Raw genomic sequence first — 23,166 nt, 5'->3', positions numbered from 1 at the left:
AATTGTAATTGCAATTGAATTAATGTAACTATGGTCCATTTCTGGTCGACATACACCATGAATACCTCATATATACATGTCTTGATCTTTAATTTATTTTGTAGCCAAATACCGTTGAGCCTACTAGAACTAGATTGTACAAGTGAGACAGAGAGGCTTTATGTCGCAAGTTACTGAGAATGTTCAATGTGGTTATGACCTAATCTCACGAACAATCTGGTATGTTTGATTGCTCGCATTTTAAATACAGCCGCGCTGGTTGAAATTTGTCAGACCTACAGTGATGGTCACCATTGTGCAATAGGGGTCTTCAAAAATGACTTTTTTCTCATATCGTACTGATAAAATTGTTAGGTTACCTAATTTAAGCCTACACACCAAATTTGGTTCAATTCCAATCAGTAGCCGCATTGCTACATGAGAAGAAAGTTTCTATTTATTATATAAAAATAAATAACAAAAATTTTGAAATTTTTCTGTTTACCCCATGAAAGTGTTAGGTTGTCTATAGAAACGACGTTCACCAAATTTGGTGCAATTCCAACCAGTGGAAGCGGAGTTATTGCCATCGAAAAATTCGGATTTGAATAAAATAGTATTTACGGTGGGCACCACTATAATAAATAATTACAGAAGTGGTCACCGTAAATACTATTTTTTCCATAATCCAAATTCCATCCTCCGCATTGCATTCACAGAAATATATATCCTTTACTAATCTAAATCCATACGTAGACCGAAAAATAATCAGGCAATATGAGCTGTTTTATTACTAAGCATTTAGTTGAAAATCTCCGTCTTGTGCCTAAACTATAGCGACGAGAGATACCCACATACTTTTCCATTTGCCGGCATAGGAATTCCGAATCTACCTTTATTATAATTAGGGCGATTTTTTCACATGTCATAAAAGTCAAAATTTGTCAAAATTGTAGCGTTATGTCAAAAAATGTCAAAATTGTTCAAGTCAAAAATTTTTGCAACCTGCATTTCGTTTGTATCGTAGATTTTGCCCTGTCGGTGAACTTATCATTTGACATTTTACAGCTTGTAGCCTACTTTATAGGCCTACCGTTGTGGACGGCCCATTGTCTGCTCATTGTGAATCATAAACTTTCAAATGAAGCAAATAGGTTGACATGGTGTTATGCTCAACGTACCGCAATATCCTACCTGAAGCAAGACTTCGTGGGCATTGCATGGTTCTTATATCAAGAAGCGCATGATGGAAGATTGTGATATAGATACCATTGTCACAATGAAGCAACACGGTGTGCGTCACCAGCAGCGTACGCACAACTTCAGTGTTGTCAGCCAACAACTGCTGCTGTTGTTCGTTCTTTCTCCATTCTTGGCAAGCTACTTAGTAAGGACAGTCACTTTCTATCCGAGAATGTAGGAAAGTATCTTTCGTTGTATTACAACAAATTTTGATTATTTCTACCATATTACGCGATGTAGCTACTGGAATTCTTCATATGGCCACATTTCGTTAAAATAAAGTTTTTTCATGTACAAATTGGTCCGTTTTTGAGTCGAAAAAGTTTCTTGATGCTACAGATTCGCGTGCACACGTATTCGTCAGGGGTTCCCAACCTTGTTACTTTGAGCGCTAGGGGCCATGAGCCTAGGAATTCGTGAAGAGATTTGAAAATTATAAATTTCCTGATTTATCATCCCCAAATCTACCCCATTAAATAATTGTAAGGACCATGGTTTTCAATTGAAATCATGATTCTGTTACTTTTTACCAATGCTTGCAAAAGTAGGGGGCCGTTTATTTTAATAAATTTACGAAGGGGCCACAGTGTAAAAAAAGCCTTGGACCCCTGACCATCGTATTGGAATTTTGTTATTGTCCGGATGAGATCAGAAGGTACGTGATACCGGCCCGAGACCTAAAACCATGTTCGAAATGCTTGCTGCATTGCCCGCAAAATGAAATAATTTTTGTTTTCTATATTTTATTACAATAATTTCTTATAAATATGGATAAAAACAAAGATCATTTAACGACCAATCGTCTTCAAACGTATGGACGTATTTTGCAGTATGATGACACATTGCCGGGATTGCGCGGGATCGGGTAGCTTGCTATTCCCTCCAGATTATCTGAATGTGAGGCAGTTGTATTGATCGGGGCAGACTGGGTGGATGTCCGCCAGACAGGGTTCTTGCATCGGCGCAATCCACCATATCCATTCAGCACGTAACTGCTGTATTGTCGGAGCTGATTCACTGCGGACGCCCGACATTAACGCGCACTTTAACGAAAGTGGCGTACTTTTCAACCTCTTCGACGGTGGTGTCCAAGCTATTCAGTCCGTCGTTGTCCATTCTGTTAAAGCAAGTGCGCAGCATAAGATAAGTTGTATGTCCTTGCATGTATAAGTAAAAATGGTGCGTACGACTGCGAAAGTTTTTTTAACGATGCCAAATAGAGGTAGTCAGTAATGGAAGACGAGATCGTTTTAGGTCTGTAATTGTTTTCCAATATCACTGTCGGATTTCAGCCGCTTTCGGGTCCTACACTGTATACGACAATCGTGTATTCCCACCATAGCAGAAGGCGGTGTGTCCTAAACTTTCTTCTAGATCGGACCCCTAATCAGTTTTGGATGGTATCGAGAGCACCCTATATAGCCGCGAAATTATGGAAGCCGATAACTCGTGGTTGCGATATTTTAGGATACGGAAAGAGGACATTTTTTACAAACTGTTGTTGACTTAAAATAATAAAGGTTATTTCTCCAACTCGACACCTGGAAGACCCGCTCTAAGGTACGCGATTGTTTAGTTATCCTTGCAGTCACAGTCGCCGAAATCAAGATTTCGCGTTATTTATGGCATTTTTGTTGCGCCTATACAATCGCTTGGCTGTCGACGCTATAAAGGAGAACGTATGGTAATCCTACGATAACAAAATAAAGATGATCATTGTCGCCCAGTGATGATTATGTCCTAACAAGCTACTCAATGACTAGAAATGTAATCATCGTTTTCGCTTGTGAACTGTGGTGAGCGCTGAAGTAAGAACAAAGAGAGGCACAAGTCAAAAGTGAAAGGTCAGATGTCATAAAGAAGTGGCGGGATATCGTAGTGGTATAATCCACAGCTGAAACCCCAATGGGTTGCGGGTTCGAGTCTGACCGAGGTAGACTTCAGAATTCCTACCTAAGTGTTGAAGGTTTACCTAGGCTCCTCCTCGCCATCTCAGCCATGGAAGCGGTGTTTTATAACAGCCTAGAAGTGGGCCGTGCTACAAGTCGGCAGCTACGGAATAAATATGAAGAAAAATTGGCCTGGTGTAATTTACCATAGTAAGTCGACAAACACAATGAATACCACTTCAAAACAAACAAATGTCATAAAGAAGAATGTAGTATTGTAGTTTTAACAGTGGTGGTTTCAACATTGATCTTTCCTGGACCCCGACTTACGGTACCAGCTGGTATGATATTTTTGCATTCACACCCATTCCAATGGGTGAGAACGTGTAAATACAACAATCCTTACGAAGAGATATCCCGGAGGTGGGGTGGGTTCGGTTTTTATGTACGATTCCAAGAAGACGTAAAACTGGTGATGGTGCGAGCCTCTGAAAGGTTCTGTGTAAATGCGAAAGTGAACCTCATGACGTCACGTGACGTCATATTGGTAATTGCAACCCTACATTTCAGTGCAATGATAGCCTATATTAGGGTGCACGATACCTAGCGACGACTCGGCCACATAATGCCACAATGCTGAAGTACATATTGACGTTTTAAACGTCGCCAAACGTATCAACTGGTGCAATCAAATGATATAATAATGTCATAAAATCAACATCTTCCATCGCTTGTCTAACAATTTCGACGAGGACTTGCAAGGGAACATAAGCATATGCCTTAACGATCTAGGCCAGACCGGACAAAGTATTTGGCGTCATAGTATTGCTACGCAGATATTGAGCAGAGTGTAAAACGAGTTCCTATACTTGCTACCGATATTATACCATTAACAAGTTATACAGCAGTAACCGACACCCCAATCGATCGGATAGGGTTTTTATGATACAATAAACATATGAAACCAAGATTGACCCAGCACGCTTGCTAGATTTTGTACATCAGACAACGATATCAATTTCATTGCTTGGTTGAATAAGCATCATTCGCTGACTACCTAGATGTAGCGTATTTCACTCTTGATGTTGAGTGATTGCGGGTCAAGGTGACAGCAGAGAGTCACTAAATATTCACAAAGGGAAAGCTGGATATTTCGAGCAAACTTTTGTGACGAAGCAAGTAACATTTTTGATACTGTCATGGTGCATGCTCATTTCGTGTTGATTTTTTGACGCTGCCAGCCCCACGCATACAGTGGCCGGCAGTTCAAATGCAATACATTTCAACCAAAGATGTTATAATAAAGTGGAGATTCTAATATATGAAAAAGGTTCACACTGCAGAACCTACCAAGGTTCGTTTGTGAACGTGAACCTCTAAATTTCTGAGGTTCACACACACAACGCGAACGTGAACCTCACGTCCACCCCATCCCTATGTAAAACGGTCATACACGTAAACATAACCCCCTTTCCCTCGGGATATATACCTGTAACAGCTGTTCTTACACTGTGGTGCACGGACCTCTATACGTGGTTCGTGAAAGGGCAATGTTAAACTACATGATCAATAAACTATAAACAAGATTATTCTCCTTCGCCAATGACGCCGTGAGTGGGACTGTGACCACCTTGTCTAGTCATTGGTTAACTTATTTTAGGCATGGAATAGCCTCAGTAGAATTGAGCTTGGTCTGATAACCTCTTTTTTTTCCTGATCATCGGCTTCTGAAATTTAGGGAGTATGCGCGACCACCCACAAAACGTGAAGAGATCCGTGATCAAAAAACTTTAAGAAGCCCTGCACTCTAAGGATTGTTGAATCTAACTCGTTCTTACCCATTGGAATGATACTATGGTACCATAAGTGGCGATGAGCAGATTTGCAGCCACGCTCTAGTTCAGTGGTTCCCAACCTGAGGGGAAATCATGACTTCCTGGTAGGGAACAACAGATGTAATAATTACGTACGATGTACGGAAGCGCAACACTGCGATGAAGTTTACCAGTTCATTTTTCTGGGCTGACTACGTCACTAATTTTATTGTTCGTTGTTCACCGAAACTCATTTTTATTTCTGGAACGCCAATATCGTGGTCACAAACACGTTAGGCGCGAGCAGCATGACATACGTTAACGCGTTCACAGAATTGTGCACGATACCAGTACATAAGAAGTTATATGTTGCAGTAAAAGGTGATCGTCTATGAGTCTATGTCTAATGTCAGAGATATTTAATGCACTCAAATAGGCACATAGCTTGTTCGTGACATCCGGCATCGCATATCACTCTGGTTAATTTAAAGTTTGATGAAGCGTTGCGACTGAAGTTACAGAAAAATATGGCCAAATAGTTATCTCGACCTCGGATTCACTTTTGGTCAAATAAATTATCAAAAACTTCCGCAATCACTGGTTTTCCCTACGCGGGTATTTACTATATATTCTTGGGCGCGTCAAATTCGACAAATATCAAATCGTCGCTATCAAAAGAGTATCAAATTTTAATGGAGGGAGCATCATTAACAACTGTCGGATTGAGAGGTTTTTGGTTACGTGGAATTAGGAATAGTAATTAGTCAGAAGTGGAGAATGAATGTAAAAGGTTGGGAGATGGGAACCGCTGCTCTAGAAGGGATTTGTTAAATACACCTCTTTTACACACATGCATTTACGATATATATGTAGGCCTATATGCATGTGCGCGGCCCGATTGCACCGCTGTTGCATACACGAATATTCGAAATTTAAGCCGATGGCTATCATTCAACGTACGCTTGTGTTGACTTTCGCAGCGCCTTATAAACTCCATTGTTGTAAGGGTTCAGCCGGTCGCTATCGTGCTTGATCATCGTGAATCTGGAATGAAAAGTGTTTGTGGCGTGAAATGAGGAACTTCCCTCGTGATTGCGCGCACCGCAAGACGTGGCGAGGTGACTGTGATATCGTGGCTCTCAACCCGTGCAGCTTGTAAAATTTCAAATCAAATTGTCCTGACCGATGATCATCCAATAATCAAAATCGACCAAGAATGTATGGCGACAAAGATATGGCTTACGGCACTCTGAAGAAACGAATTACATTTGTAAGAAATGTTATGCGTTCTGACTTCTGATTCTATCGAATTTTATGTAAAATTGAGTCATTTTGAAAACTAATCGGACTTCGCCGTTTGCTAGATGTCGCTACATTGTACATTCCAATTTGGTCAGATTTTGTTTAAAAAGCCATTTTACATTTCACATATTACTGGTCTTACACGCGTTCTAGCTTACTTTTAAACAGTTTTTGAAAGATTTTGAGTTATACTCCAAGTTCAAAGTAGACCATCACGTCCATATTGCGACACGATGCAGAAAAATACGCCCCAAACTTCTAAATAACTCAAAAATTTGATGTTTCATTTCAGTAATTATAAGACAACTTTCACATATCATTATAGGCTACCTTTAACCATGGGTTCCATGGTGTTCAAGACACACATTCAACTCATACATATGATTTGTGATGACACGCCATCGTTGATTGCAATCAATTAGTCGCGATCTGGTGGCGAATTGTGAATGCCTTGGCGGCACGTTGTGAGCAGTGCCGTATGCGCCGACGTTTGCGGTTCAAAATCGAAACCCCGCCCTTTTGAAATGCCGATTCCATATCTCCGATATTCATTCGCTAAAATCGTTTCCTTTCTTGTAACAATCATGTTTTAATGGGTTTGTTCGTTCACAACGTTGTTGGTGCACAGTGCAATTTGCGCGCGAGTCTTTTACAGTAATATATTGTAATGTGTAATGCTACAGATTTTTTTTCGTTACTCAGCTAAAATTTGGGGTTCCGCAAAGGCTTGCGGATTAACGTAAGTGTTCAGCATGTTAGTAAAGGCTTAGAAACACTTCTTTAGTTCTTTGACCAGTTTGGTACACCGTTTACAGCATTGTGACGTTCCAATTACTAATTAATATTATATCCGAATTGAAAAACTGAGTTGAAAATTGAAATACATTTGGCGGACCGGACGTTTGGAACCACTGCTCTATTGTGTAACACCGGATACCTGCCAAGCTCCGGATTCGGTCGTACGATCTCCAGGCCTTTCTTCTTGATCCGTGCGTGTACCGCGTCGTCCTCACCGCCCCAGCCCCAGAAGTTATTCGGGAATCCATTGACCTTAATTACATAACATCAAGATTGATCTGATTATGAGATTGACTTTGAGAACACGCCCGGCATTCAATCCGTAAAATTAGGTCACATTAGCGTTCTTTGGTATTGTACAGGTCAACAGTTAGGAGAACGACAGCACCGCGTGTTTACATTAGCGCACAGCAGGTCTGGTATCCAGACTGCCGCTATTGTAACAGTTACGGATTCGCGCTTATCCATGTAGTACATTAATCCTGTTGGTATTATGCGGCGGTGAACCGTGAAAAGTCCAGCACGTGCGACTGCCTTGAAATAGGCAGCGATTTCCTGTGTCAATATGCTCGCCTATAATGATAACAAACACAATAAGTAGCGGGTAGAGCCGCGTCTTTTGCTGTGTCACCACGGGATAATCACGTGCATTTCTATTTAGATGTTGGGCTTGCTGGAGAATTGTTGAGAAGGCATTCGCTTACGTTATAACGGTGCATCGTCCAACATGCTCAATTCAGAGATATACACAGTGGCGATCAGTAACGTAGTCTACTCATTCCCATTTTTTTCGAGGTACTCGAGTATGACTTTTGCCTACTACTTATTATAGTAGCGTTACCATATTTTGGGAAACAGAAAAGATGAAACTTTTGCAAAATTTTCAGACTTACAATACCGGAGTAAAATCAGGAAAAATTGGTAAAATTATCCCGAAGTCATCATCTTATCGATTTGATTGACTGCCATATTGTCCACTTTTCTCTTAAATATTTTAGTGTTGACTAAAAGAAAAGGTAATCTTTCTGGCTCAATTCCCGAAAGACCCACCTGAACCGGACCGTTACTTGAGTACTGATTTCCTGTCTCTCGGTTCAATTTACACGTACATTTCACCAAAATTTTCAAATGAGACGACAAATTTTCGAAAAAGAGGACATTTGGGCGTCCTCTGAGGACACTTTCTATATGCTATATCTACGTTCTATAACTGTTGAACCGACGACAATTACGAGGGTTCTAACCATTCCATATTGTATACGTTGACTCTATCGGGTGCAAATCTGCCGTAGGCTTATAGCCTCAATATATATGTGTGTTCGAAAGTATTTACACAATTATTGCTTAATTACACAAATGTTAAAAAAATTAGTTATTTAAAATACATTTTTCAAAAAAGATTATTTCGGTTAAATGCAGCCCTAGTTGCAATACTTTTACTTCTAATTGATAATTTTCACTTACTTTTCACAATTTGGATTCTAAATAGTAGGAAATAGTTTTGGGGCGGATTGTATAAGTTTCATGAGCGCCTTTGTCATTAGAACAGGGTCAATTAGTCGTGGTATCACGGTAACGGGACTGGAGCCTACGAGTTCGTAAGCCCCGACGGAATATATTTTCAAAGATTGCCCAAAAATTTCAAAGTAGTTTCAACTGTCCCTTTGGGTTAGTAGCGAAGACACGTCGTCTCAATCTCGGACCTAGCCATTTACGATTGACCACTAAACTAAAAGTATGCGACCTCTTATATCAAACCTACCTTTTCGAACTAATTACTTGAGCGCAGGATTGTAACCAAGTCACAAGGTTCGAAGTCACAAGTCAATCTCACTTTTATAGTTTTGACTCGAGTCAAGTAGAGCCATTTTCAATTCACCACCGAGTCAATTCCGAGTCCAAGTCAGCTAGTATAGGGTCAACTCCGAGTCATAGTGCTTTGACTCGAGTCCGAGTACACGTCATTGTGTAAACTGTTCAGTTTCAAGTTCAATCCGGTTCAAACATTTTTTTCAACTCCGCTCGAGTAATATAGAATTGTTCGCATTCGTAATATCGTAATTTCCCTCAGCCCTATTCTCAAAGTATTAGGACTGGTGAACGAAATACCAATACCGTGGTGCCCTTACTATTTTCGAAGTTAAAATGAAATGTCTGTAATGGCCGTCCTAGTCTCGAGTCATACGACTTGGTTTGAGTCATACACAATGACTTGAGTACAAGCGAGTTAATACACAAATGCACTCAAGTCGAGTCATTTTAACGCATTTGAGACAATGGCTCGAGTCAAGTCGAGTCACCAAAAAGTCGTGACTCGAGTCGAGTCATGCCACGATTCATTACAACCCTGCAAATAACCATTCACCACACTACAATCAAAGGCTGATACCACCACCGATACATTTATTTCACAAACTACTAACCATCATATAGAGGTGTGTGTAATTTCCTTCTCAATAACCGCTTGCTTATTTCTCATTCAGTCAAAAATCCCTCATCAAATGAGGTAGATACGTGCATGGGACGTAATGATCAACTGCAATTGCGCATGCTACATTTGTACATACGACTTTATAATCCCAAAACCAACTATAATGCCAACTAGAAAACTACCGCTAACCATAAATCTTTTCACAACAGTTACCCGGTAAGGCCTACCTTTTCGTATTGTTCGGACGTCATTCCTAGTACACCGCCAACAGTCATGCCGCAGCACATTGTGTTGTACTCAAACTTGCTGATTGACGTCGACAAGTGATCAATCAAATCTCCCTTCGAACACCTACATCAATAAGCCTCAAGTTATTATCAATCAAACTTACAACAACCAATCCAACTTGACGGAGCAAAGGGTTTGCCAAGTTGTATTAATATATTATTTATTCATAGTAAAACTGGTAAATACACACATAATCCGGGGAGCAACCGGCACCCAAAGGAAAATGGCGAGATTGGAGTAAACTTTAAAATTTCAGTAGTATTGTCAAATCGTTATTCCTATGCAATACATGAAGAGGTCGGATTACAGAATTGCAGTAGATGAAGAATTGGCAAGGGTTACAGAGCAGAGGCAGAGATGATTGAAAATAAAGAATGAAAATTACAGAAATTATGCTGTGATTCACAATTGTAATTTTAGTCCAGTGGTGAATTCAAGGCCTTTCGAAGAATATGCACAGTGCCCAACAGCGTGATTATTATTATTATTTCCGTAGATACAACAGAGGATAGAGATATGCTTATCACATCCAATGGCTTTCGGCGCTATGGAACGGGATGGATTATTGTTATCCGACATTTACAATAAGTCGTGAAATATCAAAGTACAAACGTGTATGCGAACAGTATAATTAGGTTTTCTATAGTGCCGATCAAACTCATTCAAGTATGTAATATGTGAAGAATATGTAAGAAGGCTATGTACGTAATTACATTCGTCGCCTCTTCATGGCGTCGCAAGCACTCTATTTGATGATGCTATTTGCTGCAATTTATATTATAACGCTGTACCGTGTTCCGTATGGCATACTTCGCATAGCTGTGTATTACTGTACCTTATACGCTAACACTAACCCAAGTCTGATGTATGCCAGGTAGGTGGAGAAAGCAGATTATGCGTTTGCGCTTTTGAAATGCAACACACATACAGTCTATCGTGTCGGAGGTTTCTCTGGGCTCCTAATCGCCGACCTCACTACTACGGTAGTGCATTGAAAAGCCCAGACTGAAAGTGAGCCGTGCTATAAGTCGGCAGCAGAGACCACGATGGGGACGCATGGGAGTGAGAGGCAATGAAAATGGCTGCGAGAGAGAATGATAAAGACGTTTCCAACAAGACAATAAAAGCAAAGACCCATGAACTTTATGAAATTCATGTCGTGGGGCACAAGGCCTAGAAAGGCGATAAGCCCCACTGTCTTGTGCCTATCAATACAATACAATACAATACATACAGTCTATACTGAAGTAGCTCTACCTGTAAAGCAGGTTATCATTTTCGATCAGCGTATCAACATCTTGGAATATGAAACAGTCGAATGGCATGTCAAGTTTTTCTCCGACGGTACGTGCGTACCGGAACCCCGAGTTCATGACGCGACCCTTGTTGAAGGTATCATTTCCAATCTGCTCCACGACGAAGATGCCGAACCTATAAATTATTACTGAATATTATCAAAGTGAAACATGTCAGTTATTCTTTTGGAATCGACACATCATTCGCTAGGAGCAAGTGCAGTTCCAAAGTAGGTGACAAGTCGATTTTCAATTCAACATTTCGTCCCAATTACTGCATTCCAAGCAGGGCGGGGTGAATTGGAGCACATAGGTCATTCGATCCCGAATCGATCATTAAGCTTCAAGTCGATACCAGTATTATGGTATCACTGCTTATGACGTATGAGAGTATGGATGATGATGATGGTTCAAATAGATGATGTGGATGGTTCTTGAAATATTTACCTTTTATGAGACGCTATCTCGCCAGTTCTACACTACATAAATATAATTTGAAATTTTTCGTATATACCTACGTCTCAGACTTGGACAACTAGATAATTCTAGTTGTCTAATTTCACTAAATTAGAGCGAAATGCCAGTAATATAATTCTAATCTAATTTGTGAAATGCTTCCATGCTCTAATTCTAATTCCAATCTAATTTGTGAAATGTTCGTATGCTCTAATTCTAATTCTAACCTAATTTGTGAAATGTCCGTATTCTCTAATTCTAGTTCTAATCTAATTATTGTTTTCCTGAAAATGCCTCTTTGTCCGAGGCATATTGCACTATTGCAGTGAGTTAAAAAGAATATCCCGCTTGCGCAGGAAAATCCAGTGCCAAGCCGCCATCGCATTACTTACACCGTGCAGTCATAGTAGATATTATGACGAATATAGCCAGCTAGAGTAGCTTCTAGTCTGCGAACAGCATTCTAGTTTCTAAAACTTTACGTTAGTACATTGCCATTCTGACTAACATGGGCGATGCCCATGGTTACCATAAAAGAAGTAATATTTTATTAAAGTATAGTAAAAATCGAGCCAAGCTTGGTGTACAGAAGTTAACCATTCTCATGTTTATGGGAATGCACTATTGTTGTTGTTTATTAAACAAAAATATGTGGCGCCTATCGCCTCACGGCCTTTTGCACCACGCACTGTGATTTGATGTGAACTGCATTTTGCTGTATTCATTTCCCATATACAATTTCATTCCATTTCCAAGTTTTTGCGAACTAAGTATAACTCTAATTCTAATTCTAATCTAATCTGGAAAAGGCTTAGTAGCTCTAATTCTAATTCTAATCTAATTTGAAAAAGCTGTGTAGCTCTAATTCTAATTCTAATCTAATTTGGAAAAACTGTGCAGCTCTAATTCTAATTCTAATCTAGTTTGAAAAAAACTGTGGAGCTCTAATTCTAATTCTAATCTAATTCAAAAAAGCTGAAAATTTTCTAGTTGTCCAAGTCTGCTACGTCTCGGGTTGCATTTAAAACAAATGGTGTTTTATTACACGTTGTTTAAAACATGTTTTAAAGAGTGTTTTTCATTAAATTAAAATTAAAAAGAAATTCTCTTTTTTTTTCAAGCGTCGTATAATTATGCCGTAATTCTGTAAATACTTTCGAAAAGACATGCAGCATGAGCCTATACGGACGATTTGCACAAATAAAGTCGACGTATACGATGTGGGGTGGCTATAATCCTCGAAATCGTCGTCGGTTCAACAGTTATAGCACGTAGATATAGATCAGTGATACGGAATGGCTGTTCCAATGATAAGTACGGCCGACCGAAAAATGCTGCATAACGATATAGCCCCGGTTAAAGATATTTTTGGTCTGTTTATGACACTGGTCGAGAGCTTTTTTCGTCGAAGGAGTCATACTTACCCTATATTTCCCATCGTCAATGTCAATCAACGGTGACGTCAAAATTAAGGATTCTTGACGTCATGGCAAAATTATGTTTTAAACACGGACCATGTTTTAAACATATTTGTTTTAAATTGATTTTTGTTTTAAATGCAACCATACCTATGTCACTGTACAATGTACATACGATATTGGACAATACCATGGGTCGATCACGGCTTTACAAAAACGGCATTTCCACTAACATGCGTAACTTTGCACCACATGTTTAGGATGCTCCGTCACCACCGATTCATGTTTCAAGAATTCCGCGTTAGAAAACAAAACATCAAAACTATAATTTACGCTCATAATATAAGTCGTAGGGAAAAGGGGCGTGTTCCGTAGTCGAAAAATAGTATCTCATTGCTCACTACAAATTCTCGATTCGAATTCGAGTATACTCTAATCAAGGCCGACAGCCCTAATTAGAAGGAAGAATGCATCCTGGGGTTGGTAGTTTTGTAAAATGTGCAGGACTTCGTGTTCCAACACATAAGACAGTGGTTGCCAAATGATTTGAGATCGGGGCACTCTAAAATAATTCTATAACGGTCGCAGCACGATGACACGAGATGAAAAGTTACCGTGACACTTTATTTTCACGTATCAATGCGATGGATTTGCTGGTTATATCAACATTGAAAATATATGACTGAAATGAGGTAGTATTCTCAAACGCATCCACATTGGTCGTCAAATCCAGCCAGTCTGTCATATTTGAAGCTATTAATCTCATAGAGCAAAGTTTGCATAGGAATGAAGATGCATATTGATAAATAATATTGATTGCTTCGAAGCAAACAGCTAAAACGTATCTAAAATTTGTGTAAACGGCATTTTAAACAGAGCTCGTTCCGTAAATCAATGAGCTGTTCCCCCTCTACAGCAAGATTGCTTGATTCGATGCTTCCAAATGGATTAACTACCCATCTAAAGTAGTTAACAAGCAAATTCTGGGACGCGAAGTGGCAGTGGATCCAGGAGTCTAGACATTACCGTCATTATTTGCAGAATGAGGAATTGATTCATCAGGGCAAAACGAAGCAAAGAATTTTTCCGACAATAATTCAAAGTAATAAGTTTAGACAGCGCATATGCTTATACCGTATTTGTAATTTTTATGCAGTTCCTTTTCCGGTAACCCCTGTCAAGAAACACTGATCCAGATATGCATATATTTCATGGAACTCACGTGTTCCCCTGTCGCCGTAAAACAGGTAGCGTGTGTCCCAGAAATATTCTCAAATGGGACTCGCGATCTCGGAAAGGAATCACAATAGCCACGCGCTCCACCCGAGTGCTGTTCCGCGGCCCGTGAACAACCGCGACGTTGTCCGTTGTGAGGTTGAAGTCGCTCGTGAAATTCCCCAAAAACGTCGAGCTCGCATTGACGGGATAATCCTCGCCTAGGTGGACCCAATAATTCCGCTCCGACAGTTCAAAGTCTACATCCATCTTTCCCAACAAAGCGGCGTCGCCAGTGTTTTGAATCACGGCCTTCGTAATTTTGTCGCAACCCACGGTTGTGTTCGTTGTATCACCCGTCAGGGGTAAGGCGGTCGTAAGATTCTGTTCGGCTAGTTCCTTCAAAAATAAACTCCTTTGTATTTTGGATGACCTTGCCTGGTTAACTGTGTAGTGGACGAAGAAAGACGTTGTAGACAGAGTAAATATCACTACTAAAATTGCGTTTCTTGTTCTTAATCTCCCCATGACGCGAATCCGTGTTGCATAGATATCATTGGAAGTATTTTATAGCCATATATTAATCTAGAAATGAAGAGATAAGGTGTGGTATTTTCACTGGTATTCGCTGTCACCATGCAGTACACAAACGTTAGAGCAAAACAAAGTATACTCGTAAAACAAAATTCCCAGGAAATTTCGGAAGGAATTTGGAAGTCTGTTATAGCGTTATAATAATCCAGAAAAGATGTGATTCGCTTGTATCGAGGCGCAAATACTAGAGACGAAACAATGCATATTCGTAAAAATTCAATTTCGGAGGGAATTGGAATTTGGAGATCTTTTATAGCGTTATATTGATCTAGAATTGTATACTGCATTCATATTGAGATGAAACCGAATATTTACGGCTGCCACTCGTAAGGGGTGATCGTCAACAACTATAGTAGAGACTTGAAAAGAGCATTCTATATCGACAATGGCATCACAATATATGTCGTCACCGGCATTAAATTACGAATATTCGAGGTGAAGAGATCGCCTAAAAAACTCAATTTACTATGTTAAATGGTGTAAGAACTCTTTCTGTGGGCAATGGGCATGCACTTTATTAGCGTCGATAAACATAATTATACAATTGAATAGTATATTCATATTGAAATGAACCCGAATATTTTCGGCTGACACTCGTCAGGGGTAATCGTCAGCAACTAGCAGAGAATTGGAAAGAACATTGTATATCAACAATCGTATCACAAAATATGACGTCACCAGCATGAAATTTCGAATGAGAGATCGTTCAATGTACTATTTTTAGGTGATATACGAACTCCATTTGTTGACAGAGTTTTCGTTGGTTGTGAGTTGTGAACGGCCCTTCCCAACAATTCGAGATCGGTCGTCTCGGCAATTATTCGCACAAATCGGAATATCTAACAAATGTTTGCTGATAGCAGAATTAATGGCCTTTGATTAAAATACATTTCAATATGAATATACTATTCAATTGTATATTGAAGTTCTGTACCTCCAAGAAGCTCCTCAAACAGAATTATCAAACAAATGTTTGCCACTGGCAGGATCCATGGCATTTGCCTGTTGTGAATGAAGCTTCAGTGGGTGAGTCAAGGCCAAGGGTGATCTTTTTTCCGGACGTGATGACATTCAGTTCGGTTTTATTAGCTATTTTTATCAGATCAATACACCACAATAATTGCGATACAATGGAAAAGATAGGAAGGTTTCGAAAGGACTTTGAGTAGTCTTTGGAATCAGACACCCACCTTGGTCTTGGCCAGTGGTTCCCACCCTTTTTTGACTGATCACCCTCTTATCAATAAAATTTTCACCCCCCCCCCATTTTTCCGAGGTGGCAGGTGCTCGAAAAACCGGTTTCCGAGTCTACTTTCCATTGAGTTGACCTTTTTCACGTCATATGAAGAATAAGCCATCTTCACTTGCATTTTGTGACCGTGGTAATTAAATATATCTCACTGGACGTTCTAACATTTTGTCCCGCCACCACCCCTTTGGTATTTTCACCCCCTTGTATCTGAAAATCGCCCACGTTGAGAACCATGCACTGGTCTAGGTAATGAGAAGAGGAGGCATGTACACTGAATGAAAAGTAAAAGACGATAGTATAGAAATAACGAGCGACAAAAATGAGGCGGCATGTCGCGTAAGATGGGATCAATGAATCAGGTCGTGGTCTGGTACTCTTGAGGCGGACCAGTATTCATTTAGTCGAAATTGCTTGTATTTCGACTTGAATGGGGACATGCTTGTCGACTGACGGATGGTCATCGGGATACTGTTCCACGCGTGATGCTCTAATAAATCTAGTGACATGCTGTCTCGTGGAGCAAAGATGTGATAGTTATTGGCTTGTATCAAGACACAAACATCACAGAAAAACAATACATATTCGTCAAACAAAATTCACAGACAATGGCGTCCGTAATATTCGCAGCGGGGACCTAAATTGTACGAAATCAATCGCCATCCTAACCTTACACTGATACCTAACTTTAATGCTAACCCAAAATATCAACTGTCTACATATTCGGCGTTAAACTACCCGGTGCTGTGATCCTGTCATGCGATGTCCCTTATCCGTTCCTCTTTCTAACGTACGTTAACATGGATGTACATTGTACAGATTGTAAACAAACATAGAAGTGGCCGCCCGTATGACTGCTACCTACACAAGCGCTGATTCAGAAACAGATATGGCGGTGTCACTCGCAGAGTAGGTGAAATGAATATCTAAACGTAGCTTTCTCTTTACAAAATCTTTTGTCTCTCCGTCGCATAACCATCCCGCAATAGAGTTCATACTTTTCTGCGAACTGACCCTTTAAATATAAAATGCTTTTGTTCTATTTTCTCTGTAGCTGCTACCGATAGGCACCGATTCAGAAACAGAAAAATTCGAGAGCTGATGCGGCACCCCGTGAATAGATGAATGGCAGAGCCGGAACTTTTTCGTCCTATTTATGAAGTGTACGTACAAAGGTGAGTAGTGCCAATAAAAATAGAATTTTCTAACGCACACAGTCTAGCTCTAGACACTGGAGTGTTACCTAAAAGTTTTCATCGCCATTCGCGAACTCAACCTTGACTATTTAATTTAAACACTTTTACGCCATTTGACTTCTCTCGCGTAGTGATCGAGATTGAATATATTTTACATATTGTGTGGATAGTGAATATTCTTTACGGTTAGTCGTCAGCAGGCAGGCGAGTACGAGAACACGATTTCATTGGTGAGATTGCAAATAATGGGTTCGTTAGCAGCGATTCATAAAAGGGCTGTCATGCCTAAGTGACGATCAAACGATCAAACGATTGGAAATGATTAAACGATTGGTCCCCATCCGGTCATTAGCGAACGACTTGATACACTGCAAACAAAATAGGGTGCTTCACCGGTTTCCACCATAGCGTACAGGTTGCACCTCAGGTAAAAGTGACCTTCTGATACGTGCATTCAAATGGTCGAAAATGAGCAAAAACAACCCAATTATTACGCATATATATCTTAGGGGTAAGGACAGGTGTACGCAGAGCATTTTGCATTTCAACCTACTCTCAACTAGGCCATGCCATTGACTCTGCGGGGTGAGATAATCGTCAGATTATAGTGTTATCTGAGCAAAACACACACAATGTATACACATTGTATACAATGCGATAAGACACAATGCGATGTAATGAACAGATAGGAGGATGTCGAAAGACCAGTTGCGGCCTCTTAACCTCCACCTCGGCCTAGTGCCCGATGTCATAGTTCTTTTCAATGTTCAGCTCTATTCTGCGGCTAATTCTTGCTCCTACTCGGTCATTAAATTCACGTATTCTCGACAGAGTGGAAGATTAACACATTTGACGGATATAAAAATACATAAAAACTCTTTTTATTGCATATGTAAAAGATACGTGTACGAGTTGACACGTCTATGATAAACTCGAACATTCACCTCATAATCCTATTCCACGGCTAGCTCCAGTTCAGCCTAGCTGCCACCGATCTCAACATTCGTTTATCGTATACATGTTCCGCTTAAACCACACCACCTATCTCTCGTCACACCGATACACTCATCCGCATGCACATGGTAAAGATAGAGTAGTCTTCATTCAGCTCCGTTGTGTGGAAGCTAGTTATTTGGATTTCGTAAACCCACATCCACATCGATCAAAAGCAGTAAATCTCATTTCCCCAACAAGAGACTCATCCAAAGAAGGAAATAAGCTCATATGTTGCATTGCATTGTAATAACGTATACGCATTCACTAACGAGTGGGCGTAGTTTCCGTAAGCACGAATGCAGTGAATGTTTGATTGTACAGAGACCCCTGTTCTGACTACAAACTAGGAGGCAATGAGGAAAAAGAAGTCAATTTGTAGCTTACATGGTTGTAGTTTAAACATATGCGTAATTTCAACAGACATACAAATTCGCGCTGGTGCTGGCTTGATAGTAATGGATTCAGTTTAGCAGGATCAGGATTACCTCGTCACATTACTGGATGAAGTTGCATCGCGCATGCCAGCATTTCAGCAACAGCGTTGGATTAAGAAACTTACACAAGTTGACGAAATAGCTATGTAGCAATACTGATCTCTTATTGTATCTTGAGTTCTATTCTCACGTTTCTGAGTGGATATTTTTGAATGAATGAATCCATATATCATGGAATGTGCTGGATCTGAATAATATATTTAAATGTGGATCTTTATGGTGGAGTATCAGTTACCCATAACCGGCAAGCAATGCGTCAAGCGTACAGATTAATACATGTGATATTTATAATTTGGGAAATGCGACTTTATTGCGATTAGATATTGGACACGGACATGTCATTCCTGCAGATACGGGAACATCATCAAGTATAACAAAGCTGTTTTAGTTGGCGGCTGAAGTAATGTAGATTCTTCACATGGGAAGTAATGAGTAACGACGCGCGAAAACCAACATTTGGTGCTGCGAAGACAAGACAATTGTTTGTCGTCGGGCATTCCTGAAACGATGCACCGAACCCAACGGTGCCGCAACCACGGGATCCGGCCAATTAATGCAGAATAGTAAGGTATCCGACTGAAATATGTCGTCGAACACATAAAAATAAACGTGTCCACACCCAACCTCAAAATGTTTTGTTCGCTAGGGTGAAATGATCATGGGATATTTTTTTCAAATAGATCTTGTCCTGTCCCAATATTTGCAGTGGGTAATAATAGAAGTCCGTGACGCCTTGCGAATTGACTGTATCGTACGAGTCACATGGTCGAGATTTCGTACAATGGACTGGAATACGGATAGTGACGCGTATAAAAAAAATTATGAGTCGTCAGAATACTGATATATTGAGCGGCTTCATGATGTTTCTTCAATCATTATTTATTTTAGGAACTGTGTCCGCGATACTGTACTCGCTAACGGAATGTCCACAATTTACTATATTTACTCGGCTCAGTGAAGAGTCGCGCCCGTCCTATGAGGTTTACTATACTACCGTGATTATCGCATCACTACATTTGATACATTGTTCGAATGCCTGTAAATTCTACACTGTTGATTGCCATCATAACTCATGACGTTGAATGGGCAGATGGTGAATATTAATCACCAAAATTCCAAGGTCATTTCATAAGATAATTGTACCCAGATGTTACTCAGATGAATGCCGTAATGATTTAAAAAAAAAAACTGCGAGAGGCCACAATAATAAGACACATAAAACGCCATGACAGGAATGGCAGTTATTCCCGTGGTCGCATATGATTCACATGAGTTAAACACGCACCATTGGTTTCTGTGGTCCATGTTAGATTTATTATCAAATCTGAATTTACAGTTTGCAAACATCTAACGTGTCTATTAGCGACGGTAGGAAGCATTACACGTTTAGGTAATGTTAATTCATATATCGATCACTTTCGCCTTCCCAACTGTGCCCCTGTTTGGATAAGGTACTGCCTGAGTATAATAGTCATGAGGATGTGACTCATGCTCTCCTATCAGCTCGTCGTTAGTAAAATTATGAAAAAATGTCTGGTTAGTTATTGACCCACAAAGATCCCTTTTTCACGTCCAGTATTTTGGGGTGTCCGGTCAATACCGAGAAAACCATTACCGATAATGCCATTACCGAGAATGGACACCACCGAGAATGGACATTACCGAGAATGCAATATATGCGATGCATGCATGTTATGCATATGCACAGGCCAGGCCGTGTGAGTGCATCACGGCGTTGCCACATTCGGTATCGATGCTCAGGTATAAATTTCTCGACAACGTCAGTCCCAGTAAGTTATATTCTTGACATTGGCCATTCTCGGTAATGTTCATTCTCGGTGGTGTCCATTCTCGGTAATGTCCATTCTCGGTAATGGCATTCTCGTTAATGTCCATTCTCGGAAATGGTTTTCTCGGTATTGGTATAGAACCGTATTTTTGGGCTGGTCACAGAAGATACTGAGCTGATGTAACATTTACCACGACCGGCCTCAATATTATATGTAGCTCCATCGGAAATGACGAAATCTGCCACTGCGAGGAATGATATAATCTCATAAGCTCCCCCTGGTCTAGATTGTTTCCGTGACGGAGGCGAGCCATTACAACTTTCACAACCAAAATGGCATGTATAATGTATAATCCGCGGCTGCAACACCAATGGGTGCGGGTTCGAGTCCGACCGAGGTCGACTTCAGAAAGCCGATACCTTAGTGTTGGACGTTTACCTAGGCACCTCTGCGCCACCTCATCCGCGTAAGCGGTGTCTTACAAAAAGCCTAGAGGTGGGCCGTGCTATAAGTCGGCAGTTACGGGAAATAATAATCACTATCGGCCTGGTGTAAATTACCATAGAAGTCGACAAAAACCATAAATACCACATAACAAGCAAACAAACCGAAATCGCGTGATGCAATAAGGATAGATTCATTTTTATTGTGTGACCATGTCCCTTTTACGCAGTTATCGCAAAGCAGTGATTGATAGGATATCTCAATTCGAAGAATATGTTTATCAGAGATGTTATGGTTGAAAGAAACTCTTGGATGTGCAGAACTTGATACAGTACGTACTTTTTGACAATCTACGAGTGGCATTTGTAAGAAAATATTTGTGGGCCCCAATGAACAATAAAGCTATTGTGAGGAAACATCAATACGAACTTTATAGGACAGCTGATATGCTAAGTTTCTTTCATTTTTTTACTAGATGCATACGATTACCCCTGACTAGTATCAGCCCAAAATATTCGGATTCATTTCAATATGGATGTATTAAACGATTGTTAAGATTACTGCATGCATCTGCTATTTTACAAAAATATTCACACCGTACAGTGTCTAAGCCAATCGAGATCGCATGTCTGCAACTAACCCTGTCACCATATACATTGTAAGGGAAAACGTGGACTTTCTTGGCTCTTCCATGGTTGTAATCACGTGCACAATTGTTTGCTACAACATTCAACCGTCACACCTACACCAGCTGATGCTGATGAACCATATGCACCCATTCTTATGAGGTCATAACCACGAGATGGGGCGTTTCAATCACGTGCAACACCCCGGGAAAACGCGAAATGGTGGTATTGGTGAAAGTAACTAATATCACCCCGTTCATAAGGCATAATTAATAATGCCTATACCAGGTTCATTTAAACTTTAAAGCAACAGGTATTGAGGTAAAAGTTGAATGTCGCACTATACAGTAGCAGTAGAATTCATTTGCACACAACGTGACGGCGACAACTTGGGAGCTACATTCATTCCACCCATTTAATTTATAGGTAAGTTAAAAATCATAGTGTATATACCTTTGCTCACAACACTAACCTGATACTGTAGACTCAACTTTGACCATAACTACAGATAAAACGAGCCCACTGAACTATACACGCTAAACCACACAAATTATCTGAATGTTTAAGTGGTTCCGCTGTTGCGAGCAGACCACGACGTGCGCATAACTGTTACGTCGAGACTTTTTCCCACCAACCTGTAAAGTTTGTGCTGGTGTCTGGTGCGTGGCGAAAATACTACCTGACTGATGTTGGGGCAACGCAGAAGGAAATTGATCGATGTTTACATACCTTCCTCATAAGTAAGAGAGAACTGAGCGATTCGTCATTTAGTGAGTCCGGGCGAAACTTCTGGTTCGTTTGCGAATATTTTCATCAATTTAAAGCACCACAAGATTGCGGCAAAATAAAAACAAAGAAAGGTGTCGAAACAACTTGAAGTAGTCCTTGGTGCGGTGGGTAATGGTAATGGTTATGGTCGCCGCGTTGTTTAAAATTTAACCATGCATGGTCAACATATGGCCAATGGAAAATGTGAACTTTGAAAAACGTAATCCTCTCAAAGTGTGTAAAATGGGCATTGGGCTACTGTTTCCATAGCGACGATATACATGCCAGCTACCGAATGAAACGTAACTTGGCTCGTTAATCTAGTGGACTATAGTTGCCAATTCAAGTCATAACAAATAATTTTCTCTCTGGCAATCTAGCATTGCATAACCCTCAACCCTAGCGTTGTTTCGTTAGGAATCTGAAGTGGCTATATCGCATTGCATCATAGGTGCAACAATCTTACCGCTATGTCGATGACCCGCAGCGAAGTTGGTAACCTGGGGATTCGGGAACCCAGGCGTGTCTTCGGCCGATGACACTGTGTCGTAAAGGCAAACCTTTTTGAATAGTTATATTAGTAGGGACGTGTCAATTCCTTCCCGTGCATGCGTTTTTGTGCAATGCGCGTGCGCGTTTTGATCCAAAAGTCTCAGTCATTGTCGAAATAGTGGATACCCGTATCTGCTGATGCAATATTGGATATCATATCAATGGAAGTCCTGTATAATTCTGTGCGATCCTCTATATTTCGTAAATTTTACAGTCTGTTCACGGTCGGTTGATTAAAGGAAACGTCAGCGCGGCCGATAAATCTCACGCCGAGAACGTATGGAAATAACGCGATCACAAGCAGTAGTGAATTAGGTATATAGCCTTTCG

General features: G+C 40.3%; 1 protein-coding gene across 1 annotated transcript; it reads right to left on the bottom strand.

Annotated features, from left to right (window-relative positions):
* Window positions 1-1,944: 1,944 nt before the first annotated feature.
* On the bottom strand, window positions 1,945-15,464 carry LOC145435061 (beta-1,4-galactosyltransferase 2-like). Its single transcript, XM_080312351.1, has 6 exons — window positions 14,135-15,464; window positions 11,001-11,174; window positions 9,683-9,806; window positions 7,164-7,276; window positions 5,885-5,968; window positions 1,945-2,338 (listed from the first exon to the last, which is right to left on the bottom strand). Exons 1-6 carry the CDS (start codon window positions 14,653-14,655, stop codon window positions 2,236-2,238), a joined length of 1,119 nt encoding a protein of 372 aa, XP_080168477.1. The 5' UTR covers window positions 14,656-15,464; the 3' UTR covers window positions 1,945-2,235.
* Between the last annotated feature and the right edge of the window lie 7,702 nt (window positions 15,465-23,166).

The sequence above is a fragment of the Botryllus schlosseri genome, chromosome 1 (assembly GCF_051294905.1).
Source record: "Botryllus schlosseri isolate E-star chromosome 1, Bs_hap1, whole genome shotgun sequence".
Lineage (NCBI taxonomy): Eukaryota > Metazoa > Chordata > Ascidiacea > Stolidobranchia > Styelidae > Botryllus > Botryllus schlosseri.
Note: the sequence above shows the minus strand (reverse complement) of the source record. Positions and strands in the feature narration are given on the sequence as shown.